This window comes from Sturnira hondurensis, unplaced genomic scaffold, assembly GCF_014824575.4.
Source record: "Sturnira hondurensis isolate 20B ecotype Veracruz unplaced genomic scaffold, ASM1482457v3 Scaffold0006437, whole genome shotgun sequence".
NCBI lineage: Eukaryota > Metazoa > Chordata > Mammalia > Chiroptera > Phyllostomidae > Sturnira > Sturnira hondurensis.
Window position 1 is genome coordinate 12,106,694 of NW_028079068.1, and position 25,891 is coordinate 12,132,584.

At 38.0% G+C, this 25,891-nt stretch overlaps 1 protein-coding gene across 1 annotated transcript in view; it reads left to right on the forward strand.

The window, feature by feature from the left end:
* Positions 1–25,891, forward strand: part of GRM8 (glutamate metabotropic receptor 8) — an 830,046-nt gene that overhangs the window by 477,217 nt on the left and 326,938 nt on the right. The window contains exon 7 of the mRNA XM_037049282.1: positions 17,131–17,331. Coding sequence (XP_036905177.1) covers positions 17,131–17,331 — 201 coding nt within the window. The remainder of the gene's footprint in view (positions 1–17,130; positions 17,332–25,891) is intronic.

A 25,891-nucleotide genomic window follows, 5' to 3' on the forward strand; every position in this document is an offset into this window, starting at 1 on the left:
GTCTTTATTTTGGTTAGCTATGTGCCTTACTAAAAATCATGAGTTTTAATACTATGGAAAAGGCAGTGAATTAGCATTGAGTTATAACTAATGGTCTCTGCCTAGACAGGCTAGATGTGTAGTTGAGCTAGAAGTCAAACTGCAGGAGTCGGTATACAAATGGCAATGAAAAGTGGTAGTGTAAATGCTCTTCTAAGATGCTTGGCTCTGAACGAGAGGGTGGTTTACCAGATGACTATCGTACCTGAGTCTGTCTCACTCTTACAAGCATTTGTTTGAAAGACTATTAGAAAATCCCCAAATTAAAAATGCCCCTTCACACAGAAACTGAACGCACAGGACTGGCATGAAAAGTCAACAGCCAAATGTTTACCAGGAGGGTAAAGCAGTGTTGTTAAATGAGACAGGTCTATCCAAGGACCTGGTGACAGGTTTACATCTTAATCTAGATCCATTGCGCTGTTTCTGGGCACATACCTTATTGTTCAGTACTGAACTGTAATTAAAAATGCAACACAGGTTGAATAGACAGATATGGTTTAGAATATTGGCTTTCCAGCTTGGCATGTCCTTGATAATGGGCAGGTTATTTAACCTGAGACTCAGTATTCTTATCTAAACAGTGGGAATGATAAAACTTGCCTCATAGAGTTATTGCAAAGTTTTATGTAAGAACATATCCAATTTGTCTAGCATGGTAGTTGCCTCATAATAAGTCCCAATTAATGTAAAAATCTCTTCCTCTCAGCTTCTGAAAAGAAGGCTGTTTATGAACATTTGTACACTTGAGCCATTATGTCTAAATGTTTCCTTTATTATAGCTCCCTGTTTTATATCCACATCCTTGATGCTAGTAACATAATCTGGGGAGTAAAAATAAACTACTGAGAACAGGATCCAAAAAGCGGATTTGTTAGAAATAAATTTAAAGTGCATCTCAGGCTATGATTTTCACATCAGTTCTAAATATATCAAATTTCTATTTATAATTTTCCTCACAAAATGTGTTTTGATATTTAAAGCCTGTGATGAAAGTTTAAATGTGAAAATATTTTCAATTCTCTTGCATTTCCATGCATTGAAAGTTTTAAAATGAAAATATTTTCCTTTTTTTGTATTTGCACACAGGGATAATAATTAGAGATTCCAATGGGTCATCGTCACAAGTGTATGCTTGTGATATAGTTTTTCCTGTAAGTCAGCCAGGCAACTATTCGGCTAGCTGCCTGCTGAGCAGCCCAGTGCCAAGGTATAGACAAGAGTCACGCAAGGTAGCTATGCTATTCAGTCAGGTTTTATTGAATGCATGTTCACTCAAAGTAGAGCATCAACTTACATTAATATCCTACTCACACTCCAACAGCCTAAGAGAAACATACCACACACACACAGAGCAATCTGTGGGGGATTAAGGAACCTGAGTTCCAGAGTCTCAGGTCTAGGAGACAGCACAGTGGGCAAGGGAGTTGTCAGAATCTCGAGAGGAAGGACCTCCGGAGCCAGGTGGGCAGCAGGACAGAGGAAGCCCTCAGTCCCAGAGGACAGCTGGCTGATGCCTAGAGATCAACATGGAACAGCACTCTGGCATGTGGAGCTGGGCTGTCTCAGCAGTGGTCTGGAACCTGCCTCAGTTATACCTTGAAAGTGGAGTACTCCACCCTTCTGGGTGTTTTCAGTAAATGTCTTGGCCCCCCCCCCACCCATGGTAAGTATGGAATTTACCCAGAAGCCCATGGGTGGTACATGGCTGTTCTACTTGGTAGCAAGAATGGAATTCTGGTAGAATTCTTGCTACCATCCCTGGTAGCAAGAATGGAATTTGCCCAGGAGCCTCTCTGTGGGTGGTCCTGCTCTGTAGACATGGCTGTTCTGACCACATGTGCAGGTATCTCAGGTGTCCTTGCCAGATGCGTCTGCTCTGACCATGTGTGCAGGTACCTTAAATGTGTCTCCTTGCCAGATGTGTCTGCTATGACTTAGGTGGTTTCCCTCTTGAACCAAAGTGTCATTGCTGACTGACAGCCATTTTGGTTGACATCGGTGACTCCACTTTGTTTTATATACTTTATTCTACCTTAATCAGACCAATGCCATTTTGTTGGTCCTGAACTCCACAGTCATGCTCTATCTCTCAAGAATAAACCTAGGATTGTCACCAGAACAGCCTCTTGGTGGTTAAATTAGTACTTCCAGAGCCAGAATTCAACTTTTGTCTTGGAAAATTCTCTAAGTCCCTATATCATACTAAATCATGAGCTATAGTTTAGTGTATATGTAATCTTGAAAGACATTGCTGTTTATATTAGTTAGATTAAAAAATCAAACAAATCTATTTCTTTTTCCATTGTAAGGTATGTTACTAGTCAAAAGGTACAATTTTTGATCTCAGGCAACAGTGTGTCTGAGTTCTGCTTAATGAATACTGATGTCTTATGATTGTTTAGGAAGTGATAAACTGATTTATGAGGGATTCTAAATGAGCGTTTACCTCATCTTGGATCTGCTGTTTCAATGTTATCTAATACAGTTAGTCTTAGATGTTCTATTTTTTCTGTTAGGAAACCTATCCTGCCAGTCCCTGTGGAAAGAGATGAAACATGAAACACCCCTACCAACTCTACCTTTTATTTAAACGTAAAAGTAGAAGGCATGGCTTTAGTGTATTTGACAATTTTTCCCATCTGTACTTTATTTTATTTTATTATAATTTCCTAGAGTGGCATTTCATAGAATGTTAAAGCAAAGGGGAGGGAGGCTTTATGCACAGACAATTGGAATTATCTTATTGATATGTCCTTCTTTAGAAAGAAATTGCATTCCATCTGGTTGAACAAACATTGATATTAACCTAAGCTGTATTTGGAAACTGGATGAGACCCTGTGGGTATTCAGAGGAGGCAGATCCAACCCTTGCCTTTTGTGAGGTTGCAGATTATTGGAAGAGAAAATAATATTTAGAAACAAGCTGTAAATCAAGACTGAAAGATGAATCCTGCTTATTCATTAAACGTGGTCTGCAGCCTGTGTGTTTACTGATTCCTAGTGGGGACTTGGAATGAGTAGATGGCTTGCATCCCTGAAGATGTCTGATGGAAGCAGAGGCTGACTGAATTAATTGGAAGGCAACAAGAGAGGTCATCGTGTCTGGTCCCTGTCCCTTTGAAGGATGGCATAGAAACTCTGCCAGACAGATTGCGACCTGCTTTAATCAGCCACTGGCATTATACCTACGCCTGGGCTGTGACCCCTAAAGTTGGGAAGAAAAGTAAAAGACCCAGTCAGTCACCCGGAGGATTGTCCGAGTTGCACAGGGGCGATGATTGTTTCCTTTTTCATCTAGGTGGCCCAGCACTGTACACGGAGACCCTAAAGTTTTTATTTAAAAGGATATGCATTTTACATTTAAGGTATTTCTGCTTTTGTCTTTTACATGTAGGTTTCTGTTATAAAATCCATTGCTTTTTACATTTTTTGGGCATTTTTAACAACAAGCAAGAAATCCCAGGGTTCTTTGAAAGGGGTTGGTTTCCACCGATATGACTTTTAGGTGGGCAGGAGAGAAAAACCTTACCATAACTCACACTTTCCTGTTATTTATCTCTTCCCATACTTCATTTAATTAATTCTTCCAAGGCTTTTCATTCCTCATGGGCAAACTCATTTAAGATTCCCTCAAGTTTTCTTATCCCCAATGGAACTTAATTACAAAAGGAGGGAAAGGCAGCTGAAAAGAAGCAATATGATGTAAACAGAAGAGTCTTAGAATTAGGTGGTTAGGGTTCTATTCCTGACTTTGCCTTTTTCTGAAATGTTGGCCCTGGAAATCACTCAGGTGAAACCTCAGTTTCACCGTTTGTAAGATAAGAAGATTGGACAAGGTCAATGAGTTTTAAACTTTTTTGGATCACACTCTAGGTTAATAATTTGTTGTATACGGCAACCTAGCACACACATGCCTTGCACCTGAAAAAGTTTTAAGAAACAATACTTCCTGTTACTGTATGTGGTGCAGTTAATTTCTGTTTTATTTTTAAAACATTGGGATCCTGTTTGTGACCCACTGCATTGATTTTAAAAACCACTAATAAGTTATGCCATGAAGTTTAAAAACAGCAATAGGATGCCTTTTAAGGTGGTTTTAGCATGAGCATTCCTATTTTATTAATTATAAGTTCTAGAGTCTCATAATATGTGTTTTCATAGTAACATTCCTTCATCGTTGACAAAAGCCTTAAAAAAAGTGAGAAAGCAGGGGAGAAGGAAGGCGGAACTGGAAAGAGTGGAAAGGAGAAAAGTTTTATTTCCTATGCATGTTTTTATGCAGGCTATCATATTTACTGTTCAGCTTTTTGTTCAAAGGAGAACAACTGAGAGAAAACTACTAATAATCTGCCAGTGGAGTGACTGAAGTCAGTTGCTGAATGATGCCAGTCTGGGAAGCAGTTCCGGTGCCGTCTCTTTCCCCAGTTTCTGGGTTGTCATTTACCTCCTAGAGAGTTTGTGATTAATAATAAAAGTACAAGCCCAGTGATGAAACCTTTATGTGAACGTAGAAATGTCACAAATCAGGCAGGGCACATTTCTGTACTGCCAAGTGAGCAGACAGGTTCTAGGGGGTGCAGGTTTGGTGCAGGAGATGGCATTTCCCTGGCCCATCTTCACAGAAACAACACACTGTGTTGATCACTCATTAGGCAAACATGTAGTTATCTGGTGGGACAGTGTATTTCTGGCCTAGGCAGTTGCTCGTCTCCTTGGCGGCAGGGTCTGCCCACACACTGAAGCCAGGAAACTGGAAGTCACTCTTGGCAGCACCCTTTGCTGTGGTTCCAACAAATCCTGTTAAATGTATCTCCTAACATGTCTCAAGTGCATTTACATTTTTCCATCTTCATCATCACTTTAGCCCAGGCCATAATATGCCCTTGTTCAAATTATAAAATAACTTCCCATCTAGCCTTTCCCATCCACATTTTCCTCCTTCCTATCTGTTCCTCTGACCCAGTGCTTTTTTTGAGTGTGAAACCTGATTTCACCTTTCAATGGCTTCTCACTGCTCTTGGAAGAAGACACATTGACTCCAGGGAGCCTGCAGGGTCTCATAATCTGCCCCCCCCCCCTTCTCAGGACTCACCTGTGCTGCATGCCTCCCAGGCTTCAGCTTCTCTGGCCTTATTTCAGCCCCTTATACTCTTCTGCGTCTTCCATCCCTGAGTCTTTGCTGTCACCTGCCTCTGTGTCCCCTCCACACTACTTCCCTGCCTAACCTGATTCACTCCCATGTACCCGTTAGATCTTAGCCCGGCTGTCACTCCATGACATCCAGGACCAGGTGGGTATTAGTTAACCTCGTGGTAATTATCCAGCACAGTGCTTAATATAAGGTCTGTCTGAAAAAAGTCCAATCATTGTCAATATAATGAGAATGGTGTGTGAAACATTGATGTAACCTTGCAGCCAAGGAGAGTGAATTGGAATGCACATGCATGAACAATGATGACTTCACTGTATTGGTTGGTAGGGGTGGTAGACGCTTTGAGTGAGCTTATGTACTGTGTGGCTGTCACATTCAAAGTGATTGAGCAAGTAGAGCAACAAATCTGCATCAAATTTTGCATAAAGCTTGAACATTTCTTCGAGGAAACTATTTGGATGATTCACAAGGCTGCAGCTATGGGCAACTGGTGATTGGCAGCTTCATCACAACAATATGCCCACTCATGCATCATGTCTTGTGCAGAGTTTTTTGGAAAAACATCAAATCACCCAGGGGACTCAGCCCCTATACAGTCCAGATTTGGTGCCTTGTGATTTGTGGCTTTTCCCAAAGTTCAAATCACCTTTGAAAGGGAAGAGATCTCAGGCCATTGATGAGATTCAGGAAAATACGACAGGGCAGCTGATGGCAATTGGGAGAACTGTGTGAGGTCCCAAGGTGCCTACTTTGAAGGGAACTGAGGTATCAGTGTCCTGTATACAATGTTTCCTGTATCTTGTATCATCTTCAATAAATGTCTCTACTTTTCATAGTATATGGCTGGATACTTTCTGGACAGACCCTGTCACGTATCACAAGAGCTTAATGACTAATGTTAATAAGAATCCCCTTTTATAGTACTTTATAGTATAGTACTTTAGTACTATAGTACTAAAGTATAGTACTATACTATAGTACTTTATAGTATAGTACTTTATAGTATAGTATATTTTCAATATACTCTTCAAACTGCCTTATTTATCTTAACTCATTGAATTATGACAACAACCCTATGGGCAAATACTATTATTATTCTCTATTATCCTTTTATAGATAATAAAAGCATAATATTATCCTTTTATCTATTATCCTTTATAGATGAGAAAACTGAGTCATGAGAATTTCAGGGACTTAAAGTCTCATAAATAGTAAATGGTGGTGTTTGATTTGAACCCAGGCAGATTGGCTGCAGGGGATTTGTTCCTAATCCTTGAACACAAACCACCTTTATCATGTTTATTGAATGAGTATATGAATATATATGTGTATGGTTTATATTTTTACTTCCTTGTGCAGTTGAAAAAGTGTTGCACATTATAGAAGGTTAAGTATGTTGTAGCCCATGTGACAAATAATGGTGCCCATTTATTCACTAAATAATGTGCCAGATGCTCTCATTCTCACAACAACCATGACACTCTAGCGGTGTAAACCCCCATCTGGTAGGTGAAGAGTCAGATATCCAGAGGCAGGGTCTCAGATCTTTATCTGTCTGATCTGGAAGTCCATGGTCTTTTGCATTTTTTTTTGTTATTGTGCAGAAGAGATAGGACTTAATCTGCAACTAATTTTAAAAATAAGAGAAATGCTAGAACTTGTATGAACAGATGGTACAACTTATAAAACTACAATAATTATATTTCATATTGACATATTAAGAGACAAGTGAACTGGAGTAAAAATTCCCAATATATATAAGAATATATGAGTTTGATAGGTTAAAACTGACTCATGTAAATTAATGGGAAAAAGAATATTCATTTAATTAACAGTCTAGAAGAATTGGTTTACTGTTTGGAAAACATGATGTTAAGATTCCTTCCTTGCCTCAGATATCACATTGAGTTTCAGAACAGAGTTAAATGCAAAATTTGAATCCATTAAATGAACTGTAATTTAAACATAGAAACCATGCTTTATTGCCAAATAGGGAAATTCTCACTATCAGTAAAGTAAATACAGTATGTTTTAAAAGGTAGAATCATCTTAATTTGAGCATCATTCCGTACACCAAACATTTCCTGGGTTTGATTCTCGGCACATGCCTAGGTTGTGGTTCAATTCCTGGTGGGCATGCACACGGGAGACAACTGATCAATGTTTCTCTTTCACATAGATGTTTTCCCTCCCCTCCCCTCCCCTCCCCTCCTTCCTTCTCTCTATCTGTCTCAAATCAATGAATATATCCTTGGATGAGAATTTTTTTAAAAAGAGAAAGAAGGAAATGCTATAAGTGAAACTGGAAAAGACACTGGAGCTCGTACTGCCTGTCACTTGCCAAACCCAATAAGCAGACCCAGAGATTGAATCTTTATGGAGCTTTATTCAGATGGCCAGTGATCTCAGAAGTCAGTGGGTTTGCACACTAACAGAACCGCCTTACGTTTTCTTTCCAGGCCAACATTTTTATACCAGGGAATACACAAGGTGCTGTGAGGGGTTTTGAAATTTAGGGAGAATTAAGTGAAAAAAACTGCAGCATTCTTGTCCTGGGCAGTTAGCTGTTCCCAGGGACAAGTGGTCCTCTGCCTCTCCCTGGAACCCAGTGGCCCAGATGCCTCCACTTGTCCCAGGCTGTGGTCTTTAGCAATGCCCCAGGAGGTCAGGCGTTTCTCCCAGGAGCCAGGATGGGCCTTATCTGTAGCTTCTGAAACAAAAGCTTTAATATATGCATTACTTACTAGGCTTATAACTATCAACCTTAAACTAAAATTTTCTAACTCTTGAGTCCCCTATCATAAAACAATAGACTAGTATGAGAATGGTAGTTAACAAGGTTGACTAGTAAACATTCTTCATTTTCTTTTCATCTTCTCCCTCCCCACATTTCTAAGACTGTGTGTTAATTTTGTAATTAAAAAATTTAAAAGGCAAATCCTAACCCACATCATAGCCATTACAATGACTATGAAATATTTTGGGGTGGGAGATTAGAAGTCGAATCTGCTAAAGTGGGAATTATGAGGGGAAAATTTGAATTCTTTTATTGGGAAGATTGAATATGCTTTAAAGAGAGAAACTCTTTAACTATTGAGTTTCTATTTATCAACAGTTTTATATACTATTTTGAATCGAATTTTTCCCTATATGTATGATCTAAGATAATTATGTGGGAAATGCAACTGTTTGAATTTAATCAAATGTCTCTTGTTTATTTGGAGACTTAGGGATATATCTATGAAATAACTTCCTCTTCTGAATGTCTTTTTTAAAAAACAACTGGTTGTTTTGCCTAAAGATACAGTCTCAAGCTTATTTGCCTCTCACTTTAGAATAGTCAGTGTTTTAAGAACCCTAGGGCACCGCATGGAAAACTTAACACCTGAAGGGGACACCTGGCACTGCCTGAAGCATCTTCCATTTACTGCCAGGCACAAAGGAGGGAAGTTACTGTGGGCTGAGGGACCACTCCTCAGTGCTTAATTTACAAATGTTGCCTGATGTGTCCTCAGGCCTCTAAGAGCCTTCAATTCTTGGGAGGACATTTAAATTACAGAGGAAGATATAGAACAGGTGATTTTCAGCAGAGGACCCTTATCTTCTCATTTTCTCTGCCTTTTGTAAATAGATAAGCCTGAGGCTCAAGTTAGTCCACCGTTAAACAGTCTGCAGTCTGTTTACACAGGCCCTTGACAAAGCCCACTGTAGAATCCACAAAACAGAACCTTGGGTGTGAAGTTCTCTTTTGAACTTGATGTTATTTATCTAGGGACATCTTATAGGTTTATGAATATATGCACACGTGCACTCTTACCTTCCAAAGCTAAAATACTTTATTAATGTTTAGAAATAGAAATTTATATGCCTTATTAGCTTTGGCTTTCACCACAAATATCCAATCACCATTTTATCTAATGTAAAAATATTATTTTATAATATTCTTTAATTCCTGTTCTACTACTTTTTATAAACATGCACACAAGACCTTTATTTACTAATCAGTTCAGGACACAAGACAATCATATGTCCAGTGGCTGAAAGTAAAATAAGAGTTCAAAGAAGTGGAAATGAAATGTGAGTTGGAAGAATTAAGGGACATTTCAGAGAGGAGAGGGTAGTAGTAGGGGCCGAGGTTTTGGGTCAGACCTGACTTTATCATCTTTTGCCATAAATATGTAATCCTAGGTAAATTATTCAATTTTTTGAGTGTTAGTTGTTATATGTGTAAAAAAATAGTAACAATAATTTAGGAGTAAAGGGATGCTATTTGTGAAGTATCCTACCCATTTTAATTGAGCCCTCCTCCCCTTTGACTTCTCTGATCTTTTCTATAAGAAACTTTTATTTATTTTTAGAGACGGAGGAAGGGAGGGAGAAAGAGAGGAAGAGAAACATCCATGTAAGAGAGAAACATTGATCGGTTGCCTCTTGCACGCCCCCAAGTGGGGACCTGGCCCGCTGCAACCCAGGCCTGTGCCCTGACTGGAATGGAACTGGCAACCATTTGGCTCACAGGCCGGGCCAGTGCTCAATTCACTGAGCTACACCAGCCAGGGCTCTGATCTTATTTTCTGTACTTTTTTTCTTTAACCATTGAATCAAAATTAAAAGAGAACGGAAAACTTTCCTCCTTGTTGAGGAATCAGATCTGATGTATATTTCAAGTCTAAGAATAATGAAAATGCGGTCATACAGTTAATCAAACAGAGAAGGTAGGACGAAAAGCTTAGGCTGATATTTGCCTCTTAAAAAATATTTTGCAAAATTTGCAGGTCAACAGTAGCTCAGTTACTGGATATTCTAAACTTTTTTGGAAAATTGCGCTTAGCGGTATTTGTTCAGTTACACTCTTATATAATTTTCAAGTGGTCTTAGAGAGTGAAAAGAGGAAACAGAATTAACATGCCTTAGAATCCAGAATTTTACACTGAAGGGCCCCTAGTTAATTATCTTGTTCAATCCTCTAATTCTTTCTGAGAGGTAAGCAGTTGCCAAAAAAAAATCATGAATCAACCTAGGACAAAGTCAGTTGTCCATGGCGTGAGAACACAGGTTTTTGACTTGTTAGGCCATTGGCCTTATGATAGTACTGCATAAAGTGGCTTAAATTATTGTGATGTTATAAATAATTAATCAACCATATAACTGTTAAATGATTACTCTGAATATTTGGACCTTTTATTCTTTAAATAATTTCAGAATTGTATAAAGTCTATACTGTGGTAGAGGGTGTCATAAATGCCACAGAATATTATAGACCCGTCATTTTGGCAGGTGTTGACACAGTCAGGAAACTGTCATAAACTGAATTTTTTTATTCACCAATTTTCCACATTTTGTTAATGGGGCCAATATTCTACTACCTAGTCTCAAGGCTCCTTACTCCTGTATTTGTTGAATGTCCCCAATCCTTACTCTCAGATTTAATTAAGTATACAAATATGTAAATTTGGCATATGAAATCTATTTCCTCTTACTTTTGTTTTCCACTGTTTCAGCCTGTTTCTGCTCTTTACATACCTGCCTCCCAACTTTTGTCTCTACATTCAACCTATGTTTGCTTCAGTTTACTTTTCTCCTCAACCCTAGAAATAATTTTAAATAGCAGTCTTGGCTCTCTGTTTCCAACTGAACAATATTCAGTATTTGACCCATCATTTATGATGATATTTGATCTGATGTGGGTTGAAAATAATTAAATATCACTAAGAATCCCAAAACACCAATTTGAAAGAATATATGCACCTTTATATGTCCATAGCAATGTTATTTACAACAGCCAAGGCATGAAAATGGCCCAAGTGCCCATCAGTGGATGAGTGGATAAAAAAGCAGTGGTGCCTTTACATAAAGGAATATTACATGCCCATAAAAAGGAGGGGAATCTTACCTTTGGTGACAGCATGGATGGACCTGGAGATTATTATGCTAAGTGAAATAAGCTAGTCAGAGAAAGACAAATACCATATGATCTCACTTATATGTGGAATCTAATTAACAAAATAGAAACAGAGGCATGGACACATGGAACAGACTGACAGCTGCCAGAGGTAAGGAAGGAGGGGAGGACTGGATGAAAGAAGATGAAAGGATTAGTCAAAGAACATATATGCATAACCTCTGAACTCAGACAACAGTGTGGTGATGGCCAGTGGGAAAGGGGAGTCGGGCAGGGTGGAGGGGGACTAAGGAGGGGAAATGGGAACATCTGCAATAGTGTCAACAATAAAAATAAAGAAAAATACTATTATTAATGATTGAACTTAAAATAAATAAATTCATAAATAAATAAATAAATAAATCGATCGATAGATTGTTCAGTTGTGTCCATGCACAACTGAGCTGGCATGTTATCTGAAGCTGGGAGGCTGAGGAGGCTTCTGGGAAGGAGTGAAGAAAGTTACAGTGTGGACATGTAAGTGAAGTCCTGTGGTTGGAGAGCTCATGTGATGTTCAAGGACCTGAAAGTGGAGCACAGGGAGGTGGGGTGGGACCAGGAGATCTGGCTAGAGCAATGGGGGCCCCATCACAGAAGTCCCTGTGGAGAGTTTTCCTAGTGGAGCACTGAGGCTCAGTGAGGTTCCTTCAGGTTAGTGCGCAAGGCCTTACGAGTTGTGCAGCTGGGCCCTGATCCCAGGTCTGCCTCACTGGGCAGTCCTCTGAGAAAGAGGATTGTGGCCTGCTGCATCCATCAGTCAGTTTGTCTCTCTGCCCTACTGCAGGGCCCTTGTTGCCCTCTCTCTGCAGTTTGGGAAGTGTACACATTTCACTTGGGAATCCTAGTGCTTAGGAGATGTTCAGTATAATTGAATGTGCTTATGGCTCTTTCCCATCCTCCCCCTATTGTGTCCTTGAAACCAAATCAGTTGAAGTTCAGTATTCGATGACTTACATTTACTTTTTAGTGTGCACTGCAGTTCTTGGCATGTTTCTCACTGATTTCAAAGTCACCTACCACATACATGTAAGATACCAGCAAAGATTTGGTCCTACATGCATACATGTATTTATTCATAGAAGCTGACAAATTCTCCCTTTCTTACTAATCTCTGCACAGTAACTGCAGGAAAATGATTTAATTGTTTAAAACAGTAGCTGCATACTTAAGAAAAAGTCAGGGAGAAGATAAACAAAGAAACATTTTTAACACACAAATTTAGAGTGTGGATTATTTCTACTACATGCTAAAGCTATAGTAAAAAAGCCAACCAATGGAATGTTTGCTTTCCTGGGAATAAAAGGACTAACATGACTTTTTATTTTCCCCACTGATTTGGCCAGCTGTTTATTAGATCATCACTACATTAACATTAGAAAAAGGAAAATAGCCCCTATCATTTTAATTTATAAAAGTAAACTGTATCCTAAGAAATAAGAAGTTCTTAGAAAGCAAAGCTGAGCAACTATGTGTCAGTCAAAGAATTTATAATTTACATCAGGCTCATTCTAGGGGAGCACATTATTATGTACAGAGCACTTGGCAAACTTGAGCAGATTGGCCTTTTTAGAGGAAACAAAAACCAAAGAGATACATGTGCTGTGTGAAAGGCCTTAACTGAAATACACATGTCATCACTTGGGCCAGCAAGAGTTTACTCTGTGTCCAGGAACATGAGGTATTGCTAGAAGTTTTAGATTTCATTTGGAAACATAAAACAATCTTGCAATAAAATTTATGAGGCTGACTTCATCTACCACTGCACACTTTGCTACATGTTGTTAATTTTAAGCTATACACTAAAAACACATTACAACTTTACAGTGTTTTAAATGGATGACTGACATACAGCCTTTGACAATATTTAGCACTTTATAGCAACACATTAATGCTAACTTTAGAAACTATAGCATAATGAAATTTTACAGCCAATTAAGTTGATGAGTCACTGTCAGTTTCCTAAGTTCCTCTTTTAGAGGAAAGAGACAAATGGATATAGGAAGCGAGGAACAAACTAATTCCTGTCAAGTATCGCCATGAGATCGAACTGTTAAGGAACAGAAAAAAATGCATTCTCTAAACAGCCCCCAAACCCCAAAGAATTTCTTTTTAAATTTAGAAATTATAATAGAGTTCAGTCTTTTGTCACCATGTGTTTACATTGACTTAGAAAAAAAGACCAATGGTGTCCATTGGCTCGTGTGACAGTCGTCCCTAGACAGCCTTCTGACCTTTCCTTTACAAGGAAAAAAATGTGCAAAGTTGAGTATCTTCTGTCTTCACTCAAACTAATTGGAGTTTGTAAGTAGTAAGGGAAATAAGAGTTTGGTAAAAATTTAAATAGTTCCCTTTAATAAGATGGTGTGGTATTTGGGAATTAATATAAATCCATTATATATGAAATTTGTTTTCATTTTTTAGGAAAATCCAAGGAAGAGTCTATCTATTAAGTTGGAGCATCTCTATTAACGTTTATCAGGAAAATGTGGTATAAAGCTTTATTCCAATTACTGAATGCTCAGAAATATCTTTATAGACTGATAGGGTGGTTATAGTAGCATTACAATAAAGTCATAATATATTAAATCTAGAACAATTTGGCTTGGGCATGCTATGCCTGCTGAGCGCACTCCACACTATTGTAATGGAGGCGTGGAAATCCTCTCTCTTCCTTTCAAGTCCATTAAAAAAAACCCAAATTATATAAACGAACAATAATGTTCCCAGAAGAGATGCGCCTGCATGTGCCCGTGTGCGTCTGCAGCGGGGGTTGCAGAGGGGCAACGGAAATGACATAACCTGGGATGTCCGTGCTGTGAACTCAATGTGCGTGTTTCCCCATGTTCGTGTGCTGAAACCTCATCCCCTAATATGGTGGTTGATATTAGGAGGTGGGACCTTGGGGAGATAATTAGGGTTAGATTTAGTTATGAAGGTAGAGCCCTCATGAATGGAATTAGTGCGCTTACAACAGTCATGGAAGCTTGCTTCCTCTCTGCTCTCTGCCTTGTGAGGTTATAACAAGAAATCGGCCAGAAGATATCCTTCCCAAGAACCCAACTATGATGGGTCCCAAATCTGGGACCCATCAGTGAGAAATAAGAACAGTGGGAAATAAATTCCTGTTGTTTACAAGCCACTCAGTCTATGGTACTTTGCTATAGCAGCCCAAACTGATGGAGACAGGTGGATTTCTGTGTTTTGAAACTACAGACATGTCATGTCCCTAGCTGGGAGGTCTGATTAAAAAAATCTGGAGTGCGCTGATGAATCTTGAGAAGATAACCAAGAATAGGAACAACTGTTCTGCGATGCAGAGTCTTCATTTTCAGTTACCAGTTTCAGTAATTTTCTTTTACCAGTTAAAGAAAGGGACCACCAGGATCTCCATGTGTACCCAGGAAGTCTACCCTGAAAGTAGTAATTTGAATCTTATTTCAACAAATTTCCTTGTCATTTGCCTCCTTTCTTCAGAAACAACCTTGCTTGTCTGACCAGGACTGTCCAGGTTTTGGTCTTCTGTGCTGAGAAACTCTTCAGTCCTCGACTAACCAGAGTGCCTGGTTACCAAATAAGACCTTTTAAAGAAATCACTGAATTATTTTGGTTTCTGTGACCATTCTTCAGTTTTTACATATTAATTGTCCATTTTGTGGTTAAAACTGGGGGCGAGACATTTTAGGCAGAAGCTGAATGGCTGTTTCAGCAAGTCACTTGATGGCATTCTGGCCATAAGCAGAACTGCCCTGTGACCCAGGAGACAAAGTGCCCCATGCAGTTAGGGAAAGGACGGGGTCCCCACATCTGCATGGATCTTAGCTTAGATCATGAAGCTAAGGCAGCTTGAGGGACATGATGTACTTTTTGGCACCTGCAGGTGTTCTTTGTTACATCCGCCCCCTCTCTCTGTCCTCCGAACCTGCAAAACCCTCAATAGGAGGTTTTAGGGAAATAATGGTGTAACTCTTTACAATGAGAGCCTGGTTTTAGATTTAATTAAATTTAACATGGAAACAGACTACATAAAGTTACAGTAGGCATAACTTTGATGATCATATGATCATCACATGACCAGATGGAACTGTGGGCTGGAAGTTAAGTGACAGGAAAGTTGTAGAAAACTAATTTTTCAGAAAGCTAGATTCCAAATAAATTAAAGTGATTTGGACCATAACACCAACATTTTAGATTCATTTTTATATTTCTAAGTCATAGAAAAAATAATGGGTGAAAAAGCTGAGAATGAATGGATTCTGAGGTTGGAGGAAAAATGGATTCAATCTTGGGGAATGGGAAGTTGATCCATCAGAAACAATCACACAAGTATGTGGAAAAGGGGGATGAAGGATTCAGGATCATGACGGACTGCAGGGAACAGAGCGCCAACCAACCACATTTATAGGATCAGAACGTAGCAAGTGCCCGAGACCAGAAGAAATTGTTCAATGATTGCATGAATAAAAATGAATGAAATGTTCACTACATTTGTCTAGAAGAAAGCCACTGGTTTTATGAGTGCAAAGAAACAAGTATAAATAACCATTTTAATTCAACTCTCTAAATTTAGAGGATATATGTGTTAGTGTGAAGAAAAGAAGGTGTTGCTGAATTTAAAGACTCTATTAGAAGTAACTAACTGGCATCGATGGGAAGGCAGGTTTAAAGTGCTTGCTTTTGGTTTCCAAGTGTTACAGCACATCTAAGGTTGTGGGGATGTGGAAGTGATAAAGGATCTTTTTGGGACCCTTAGTAAGCCCTCAATTTCTTTCTCTGATTTTTTTGTTGAGTGCCAAACATTTTTGTCATCTACATTTTTTCTGGGCATTGCATGAATATTGGGCTTTGAGCTGAGACCTGGGAATGGTTCCCACATCTGCTCCATTGTGTCCTAAGTGAATTTCATTTCCATGCATCCCAGCTTCTTCATCTTCAAAATGAAAATGTAGGATTAGAACTCATAATATAGCATCTAGTTTTCACATCAAATTTATCTTTCATTTTTAATTCTATGCTTCTATTACATCTAAAATGATAATACCTAGTACAAATTCTCAGCCCTAAACAGAGAAACAATTATTCTGAATGATACTCATCTTGACAGTTTGACATCTTTTTAACAGAAAATTAAAATAGATGATTTATGAGGAGCTAATGTACAGCATAGTGACTATAGTTTAACAGTATTGTACACTAGAGATTTACTAAGTGATTAAATCTTAAAGCTTCTTGCCACAAAAAAAAAATGGCAACTATGTGAGGTGATGGTTGTGTTAACTAACTTTATTGTGGTAATCATTTAACATTATGTATCATTTCAATGATATATCAAATCATTGTGATACACCCAAACTTACAATATGTTATGTGTCAATTATAACTCAGTAAAGCTGGAAAAGATAAAAAATAAAATAAAGTAGAGATATAAGATCAAGAAGAGAAAATAAATGATTCTCTTAAAGATAAACAGGATATATTTTCATTTAACATTTATAAAAAGGGCTTACAAATAGAACACAGTCGAAAAAAGAACAGATCTGGTTGGGGAAAGACCTGACTTTGGGTCACTAATTAAATGATGCCTCTGGAGCTAAGATTAAGAAAAAACAAGTCTACTTGTTCATTTTACTTAAAAGATCAAATCACTGCCAAAATGATATGTAATTATCAGAACATACTAAAGACTAATATATTATATTCTGGTAATTACATACTAATGATATGTAATATTTACATACTAATAATATGTACTCACCAGAATATAATAAAGACTCAATATAGTGGAAATAAGGATAATGAAACTGTATGTATTTTATTTATATATTTTTGTTGCTATGTAATTTAATGCCAGTTTATAAACTTTATTTAGTATAAGTGGAAGTAAAATAAAATAGTTTTATCTCATTAAATGAGTTGCATATGATGGAAACTTTGGCCCTAATGCCGTCTTTCAGTGAAATCTAACAGCCAACTGATGGTTCCCCTTTTTATGTTGCAGGGCTGGAGCGAATTGCACGGGATTCATCTTACGAGCAGGAGGGGAAGGTTCAGTTTGTAATCGATGCGGTGTATTCCATGGCGTACGCCCTGCACAACATGCACAAAGATCTCTGTCCTGGCTACATTGGCCTTTGCCCACGAATGAGTACCATTGATGGGAAAGAGCTCCTTGGTTATATCCGGGCTGTAAATTTTAATGGTAAGTTATCACATACTTTTTGTCTTTAAATACTTTAGAAGAGACAAGGTATTTTTGTCCCTATATATTGAAGATACTCAAGAAGAGTAGATTAGAAGTTCCCCTTTAAATCAAGTGTAAGTTTTTCCACCTGCTCTTAAATCCCAAACATATTTTTTTGCTACCATTAATCTGTTCCTGAAAGATGCAGAAGTTAAAAATAAGCCTCCATCAATCAAAATATTCTACTTAAGTATCACTACTTCAGAAATACCTTAAGAGGCTTATTTGGAACAGGTTAGGTTTTTAAAAAATGTTTTATGTTTTTATTGAAGAAGGAATTGTGGACATTTTGTTTTGAAACTGATTTTAAGCTTTTTAAACAGTATGTTGACTTGAGGAAAATGAATGATTTGGAGTTGCTATATATTCACATTCTAGACTGCTGTCTGAAGCTTCTGCATCTTCTTTTTCCTTGTATCCTTTCAATGATGTGGTCAATTTGAAGCAATGAGCTGCACCGTGTGAGATAGAATTACATACAATGCAGTGTAGAGGGGATTTGCCTCCTGCAGAAGCAGAAATGCTGCTTCGGTGCATGTCACAGGAAACCAATGCAGAATATGATGGATCCATAGCATTTGGCTGAGAATAGTCAAACTGCCTGTCTGAAGTGATGAAACCATTGAGGGCTGTTCTTTCACGAGAGTTGTAATGGTTGCTGGGCATGACTTTGGCAATTATTTTTAAATGAAATGATAGAATGCTCTGAGCTGTCTAATTCTTTGTGTTTGGCTGTAACCCACACAATGGATGTGCCTCCCAGCCACGCACAGCACTGCTCTGTCCATCACAATACACTCCAGTGACCTCAGCTGCCAGCCTTTCTCAGAAAAGCACAAGGTCATCTTCAATTTAGAATTCAAGTGGAAACTTCTTTGGCTTTGTTCATGCAACGTGAAACAAAATTTGGTTTATATTCAACACAGAGTATTCTCTTTTTTAGAAGAATTTAAAAAAAACATTACATAACATTAGTGTTTTTGTTAAAAATATAATAAAAATTTTCAAAAGAATGTCATTACTAAGGGGAATTTGAAAATAATTTTCTTGCAATTATCAAATTGAGCAAAAGGAGAGTGGTACAATACAAAGTTATTCTAACCTGAGATTGGGGAATATTTCATTTGTCCAAATTGTTAAAAGGTGGAAAGAAAAATGCAAATGAGTATATTTTGTCAATCACTGAATGTAACCTATAGAAAATAAGAAAATCTTTCAAAGAAACACTTGGGTAAAGTGTCTATTTTAAAGGTGAATTACCAATATCTCTTTTACCTTAAGGATAGATAAAAACCCAGCTCTTCCTTGATGACCTCAATTACTTTACCACACTGTAATATAATGATGCTATTAAAGACGATTAAAAATGCCTTAATGTCTAATGATTATTAAGACAATTTGTCTCTAGACTCCAATAATTTCTGAGTTTCTCTGTCCACTTTTTATAGTTTTTTACCCTTCTACATGATCAGAATGTTACTGTGTGTGTGTGTGTGTGTGTGTGTGTGTTTAGGGCTAATTCCTTCCATAATTTGCTTCTTTTAATTCACTATGATCAGAGAAGCAACTTTTATTAATTCACTCAAGATATATTTATTGAGCACATAGAATGTGTTACGCTTTGTGATAGGTGTATTACAAAGCTGTATTTGTAAAGCTGTATTACTGGTAAAAACAGTCAAAACAGACATGAGATTTAAAGTTTCTTGGGGAACTGAGATGTGCATCGCATGAGGTAATAGTGGTATAATCTACAATCTATAATCTGCCGCCTGCAGAGGCCTGATGGACTGAGAGTTCACAAGAGGGGAAATGTGCCTACTCTGAGGCACTGGGGACAGGGGAAATCTGAAGGGAGTAAGTGTCAGAGGTAAGGGTGAAGCAGAGGGCAGGGCCAGATAGATAATGAGAGGCCATATAGATCATTCTCAAGATTTGTTTTTCTTCTTGAGAGCAACAGGAACCCCCAAAGCATGATAGAACTGTGTCTGGTACAAAAATAAGTCTACTTCAAATGAGAGTCGTGTGAGGTACATGACTCTTAGTGGGTGAACTAAAAAAAGAATCTGTTTAGTTCCTTGGAGATTTATTTTGATAATGCCTTCAAATCTGTCCCCATTCCAGTAGCTGATGACACAGAGTAAGAGACTTGAGCATAAAAGCAAATTATTGTGAAATATATAATTCTCTTGATTTTCAGTGATTTTTAGGATGTTCATCAATTTGTTAATTTCATTATTGGCTCCTATATTAGTGTTCACTTATCAGTAATGCTTTGCCTGTTTATGACAAGAAGACACATAAAGCTGTTCAAATAGAAGTACAACATCAAAACCACTGAAGGAGGGAGAAACTAATCTGGTAGCAAGAATGAAGAATCTCCTGAAGTTCTGAGCTTCCTGTGCAGATAAAATGTAAAGGCACACGTGTATTCAATGGGATACATATGTTTCTTTATATGAGAGCAGCAAACCTATTTTTCAGGAGAGGATGAATGTTCTTGTAAATCATTTCTGAAAGAAAATGTATCATATGGGACTTTGACAGCCTAATAAGCAATGCTATTTAACAAAATTTTACAGCAAAAGCAGACGTCTTGTATTTGGCTCTTGTGCACCTGAACCCACGATCAAAGCTGAGAACATCGTGCTTGTAACAAGAAAGGCTATTTCATTAGAGGGTTTTCAAGGGGGGGGATAATCTTGATCCAGATTTACAACTCTTTCGAGCTCTGATGATATAAGGATTACCATACTCTATTAAGAACAAATGAAGAGCATCTCTCTTAGACTCTGCTTTTCAAACTTTATCTTCAAAAGACTCCTACTCAGACATCTAACATTTCAGCCAGTTAAAATAAGAACTGCTGGGTTGAATGTATGGCCATGATCTTGGACACTCTACTTCCTCTAGTGCTGCTTGCTGATCCTGGAGCTACCTTGAAAGTCCCAATAGCCATATAGAGCACACATCAAGTCCACACACTCAAATGTTCCTGCTCTCACAGGGTTTTCATAGAAACTGAAGGTAGACACCTGGAATTTGTGTTCTCTGTTGGGAGCCCAGCTAACTGCTATTGTATGTTGTTAATGGCATGCCAGGTGAGTGGGTTGTGTTGGTGGCAGTCATTGTTCTTGCTGAGTGAGAAAGCCAACCCACTTCCCAAAGACTGTAATTGCAAGGGGGTCATTAGCCAAATCACAGTTTCCTTAGGAGCAGTTTTGAATCTCCTGAAGAGTAGAGAATGTGATTGACTAGACCTAGAGCTGTTTGCTGTATATAACAACAACCGATTATTGTGTATTAAAAGTTTTCTCAGGCTCTTAGTAGCTCAGGCTCAAAGAACGAGCTTTGTAACACAACTGTCAGTTTTCTTTGTAGCCTTCCAGATTGTCTTTCAGGATCAATGAACTACAAAATGCATTCTCAAGTAATTAAGAAATTGACCCATTGGATGGAATTATTTACTAATGCCCATTTAAATATATTGTATATGTCTGCCCTGAAGTGTAGTTTTTGTGCAGAAGAAATTGTTGTTAAACTGGATCTGACATTAATGAGATATCAAAACAAATTGCTTTCTGGGGTTCCTTTTTCGTTTGAAATAGTAAAACCACACCACTGGTGCAGAGAGAGATGCTGTACAAGCAGGAGGTTAGCAGCCAGAGCAGCTGTGCGGACCGTTGGTATAGAGTTAGAGGGAACTGTTTAAAACGCAGTCTTGCTGAAATTGTAACTAATTCCTAATTAGGTGATGGCTTAAAGATACTTGGTTTCAAAGGTCATGCTTCTTCCAGTTTGTTGCTTGACAACGTGAAGATCATATTAGAATTTAGAAAGATGAATGATTAGCATTTCAGGTCAGAATTAATCTATGACAAAACAATGAAAGGTAAAACACTTAGTCAAATGATTGAACTACAATGCATTGTTTGTCATCGAAGATGTAAACAACAATGGTGCTTTGATTGAATTTAATCACTCAATCTGTTATTTTGCCATGAGTGAGAAAATTCATCTGAAGGATAAACACATTCTGAGTCATAGCATATTGGCATTATTCGTGTGTTTCTTACAACTTTTCTCAACCTCTCATCCCCATCTAGGGAGATAGGGAAACAAAGACCTTTGTTTTTTGGTTACTTGTGTTGTAACCATTGGAACAAAATACTATTTCTACAAATTGTTAAATCCAACGGTTTATCGAAAGAAAAACAAAATGAATGAGAGGAGTTTAGATTTTTCAGGAACTTAAGCAACGATGTCAGTTTTTTACTCTGGTCTGACTAGAGGCTATAAAATATTAATACTATACATCTTGTATGAAATCAAAGATTTTACTGTTATCATGAGAAGAAAAGAAAAAGTGTTAAATAGAATTCCAAACCCTCCCCCCCCTTTTCCTCTAATGTTGAGCTCCCGTCAGGGCAGAGCCTAAGACACTGCGGCATACTAATCAGGATGGTCTGATTGCAGGTAAGGAAATCAACGTTAACTCGCTCAAGCTAAAAGGAAGAATTTATGAGATTGTGTCAGGAAACCCCATGGCAGAATATAAAAGAGTCTAAGAAAGTACTTACTGGTTATAAGAACCCAAAACCTGTCAGAAATCCAAACCTCTGTCTATCTGTTTTGTTTTGTTTATGTTGTTTTTCCCCTGCTTCTAGATCCAGACGGTAGGTAGAAGCTGGCCTGCTACAATATTTAAGTCCCACTTCCCGCTTCTTAGAAACTTGAATCTTATTAGCCAAACTTAGGTTGAATGTTAGACCTCATTGAAATGATCAGTGGCAAGGAGCGAGCAGTCCAAACTTAGCTGTCATGGGGCTTTCCTGGTGGATGAAAGGGGCATTTTGGAAGTTTCTCTAAGTGATTTATGGAGAAAGTTTTAAAAAATGAGTAGAGAGGTAAAAACCTGAGAGAGGGGTGATGCTGTGGTCTCTGAATCTCACTGCCTCATTAGTTTGGTAACTTTTTGTTAGGCCGGAGGAGACCCAATAAAAAAATCACATAGAATCTGTGAGAATCTGAGAGAGAGGTCAACTTTGGAATTATTTAATGTAAGTCTTCATATTGTGATTGAATTCTCCGACCTCAAGATGGGTGAAGCAGCTTCTTTAAACTCAGTAGTGAGGTAGTGGTCTAATCATCCCAATGCTCAATATTCTAAGGAAAATGTAGACACTTGCTTGATCACAGAGACTGGTACAGAGATGGAATTTATCAGTATCTCTTTTTCTTTAAACCCTTATTGTTTTCAGGGACTTACTGCAAAATTTCCAAATATATAGTTTTCAGAAGATTCAGAATCATTTCAATGATTCAGTAAGGCCACAGCTATGGGAAACTGGTGATTGGCAGCTTCATCACAACAAAGCCCCTGCTTATACATCAAGTCTTGTGCAGATGTTTGTTATTTTTTGTACCAAATTATATATACTTATTTTAACTTACCCTTTAATTTAAACATTATGCCGCAAACATTTCTTCACGTCACAGGCTTTTTAAAAATTGTTCTATTACAGTTATTCCAATTTTCCCATTGCTCTCCCCTGCCTCACCCAACTTCCATTCCCAAGGTCATTCCCAACCTGTTGTCCATGGCCATGGATCATTTATACATTTGTTGATTAGATCCTGCCTTTTCTTAACCTCCTCATCCCCCACACCCTTTCCCCTCTGGTTGCTGTCAGCCTGTTCCTTGTTTCCATGACTCTAGTTCTATTTTGCTCATTTGTATGTTTTGTTCATTAGATTCCTATTAAAGATGAGATCATATGATATTTGTCTTTCACCACCTGGATTATTTCACTTACCATAATGCTCTCCAGATCCATCCATGCGGTTGTGAAAGGTTCCTTCTTTTTTTCTGCTAGTCACCCATTGTGTAAATGTACCATAGTTTTTTGATCCACTCATTTACTTATGGGCATGTAAGCTATTTCTAGTACTTGGCTATTGTAAATTGTGCTGCTATGAACATTGCGGTGCATAGGTTCTTTTTTTAAAATATATTTTATTGATTATACCATTACAGTTGCTCTATTCCCCCCCTTCAATCCCCTCCACCCACACCCTCCCTCCCCCACCATTCTCCCCCCNACAGTTATTCCAATTTTCCCATTGCTCTCCCCTGCCTCACCCAACTTCCATTCCCAAGGTCATTCCCAACCTGTTGTCCATGGCCATGGATCATTTATACGTTTGTTGATTAGATCCTGCCTTTTCTTAACCTCCTCATCCCCCACACCCTTTCCCCTCTGGTTACTGTCAGCCTGTTCCTTGTTTCCATGACTCTAGTTCTATTTTGCTCATTTGTATGTTTTGTTCATTAGATTCCTATTAAAGGTGAGGTCATATGATATTTGTCTTTCACCACCTGGATTATTTCACTTACCATAATGCTCTCCAGATCCATCCATGCGGTTGCAAAAGGTTCCTTCTTTTTTTCTGCTAGTCACCCATTGTGTAAATGTACCATAGTTTTTTGATCCACTCATTTACTTATGGGCACTTAAGCTGTTTCTAGTACTTGGCTATTGTAAATTGTGCTGCTATGAACATTGCGGTGCATAGGTTCTTAAGATTAGTGTTTCAGGGTTCTTAGGGTATAATCCCAGCAGTGGAATCGCTGGGTCAAAAAGCAGTTTCATTTTTAGTTTTATGAGGAAATTCCATACTGTTTTCCATAGTGGCTCCACCAATCTGTATTCCCACCAACAGTGCACTAGGGTTCCCTTTTCTTTACATCCTTGCCAACACTTGTTTGTTGATTTGTTAAAGATGGCCTTTCTAAATGGTGTGAAGTGGTATCTCACGTAGTTTGCACCTTTCCGATGGCTAGTGCTGTTGAGCATACTGTCATATGCCTGTGAGCCACCTGCATGTCCTCCTTGGGGAAGTCTCTATTCAGGTCTTTTGTCCATTTTTTAAATTAGATTGTCTTCTTTGTGTGAAGTCATGTGAGTTCTTTATATATTTTGGAGATCAAATCCTTGTCTGAGGTTATCATTGGCAAATGAGTTTTCCCTTACGTTTGGTTCCCTTTTCATTTTGATGATGGTTTCTTTAGCCATGCAGAAGCATTTACACTTAGAAGTCCCATTTGTTTATTCTTTCCTTTATTCCCCTTGCTCTAGAGCACAGGTGGCAAACACAAGGCCCACAGGCCAAATCTGGCCCTCCACCTGGTTTTATCTGGCCCAGCACCTTGTTTCTACCCAGTGGCAGCACTGAACTCCTTGCCCCTGGTTAAAGAGTAGTTACATTTATACAGTTCAAAAATTACATTCAGCCCTTTGAAGGCAGCCATGAGGCCGAAGTGGCCCCTGGTGAAAATGAGTTTGACACCCCTGCTCTAGGGGATATATCGATGAAAATATTAATGAGTAGAAATTTAAAATTTTCCTGCCCATGTTTTCTTCTAGGACTTTTATGGTGTCATGACTTATATTAAAGTCTTTTATCCATTTTGAGTTTATTTTGGTGTATGGTGTAAGTTGGTGGTCTGCTTTCTTTTTTCATGTACATTTCCAGTTCTCCCAACACCATTTATTGAAGAGGCTATTTTTACTCCATTTTAAGCTCCTGCCTCCTTTGAAAATATTACTTGACCATAGAGACATGAGTCTCTCTATTCTGGCCTCTCTATTCTGTTCCATTCATCTATGCATCTATTTTTATGCCCATACCACACTGTTCTGATTACAGTGGCATTGTAATACAGTTTTATGTCAGGTATTATGATCCCTCCTGCTTTGTTATGCTTTCTCATAATTGCTGAGACTATTCAGGGTATTTTTTGGTTCTATATAATTTTTGAAATATTTGTTCTAAATATGTGAAGTATGTCATCAGTATTTTAATAGGGATTGCATTGAATCTATAGATTGCTTTGGGTAGTATGGACATTTTAATGATGTTGATTCTTTCAATCCATGAACTCAGTATACTCTTCTATTTATATATATTTTCCTTAATTTCTTTCTTCAGTGTTCTGTGTTTTTCTGAGTATAGGTATTTTATTTCCTTGGTTAAGTTTATACCTAGATACTTTATTTTTCTTACTGCTATAGTAAATGGATTTTTTCCTAGTTTCTATTTCTGATATTTCATTGTTGGTGTACAAAAAAATGCCTCCAATTTCTGAATATTGACTTTGTATCCCACAATTTTCACAAATTCAGTTATTTGGTCAAGTAGTTTTTTTTTTGGTGGAATCTATAGGGTTTTCTATGTACACTACCATGTCATCTGCAAATAATGACAGTTTTACTTCCTCCTTTCCAGTTTGGATGCCTTTTATTTTTTTCTTGCCAGACCACTGTGGAGAGAACTTCCAATACTATGTTCAATAAAAGTATTGAAAGTGAACACCCTTGTCTTGTGCCTGATATAGAGAAAAGCTTTTAGTTTTTGCTCATTGAGTATGATGTTGGCTGTAGGTTTTTCATATATGGTCTTTATTATGTTGAGGTATGCTCCCTCTATTCCCACTTCTCTGGGGGCTCTTATAAAA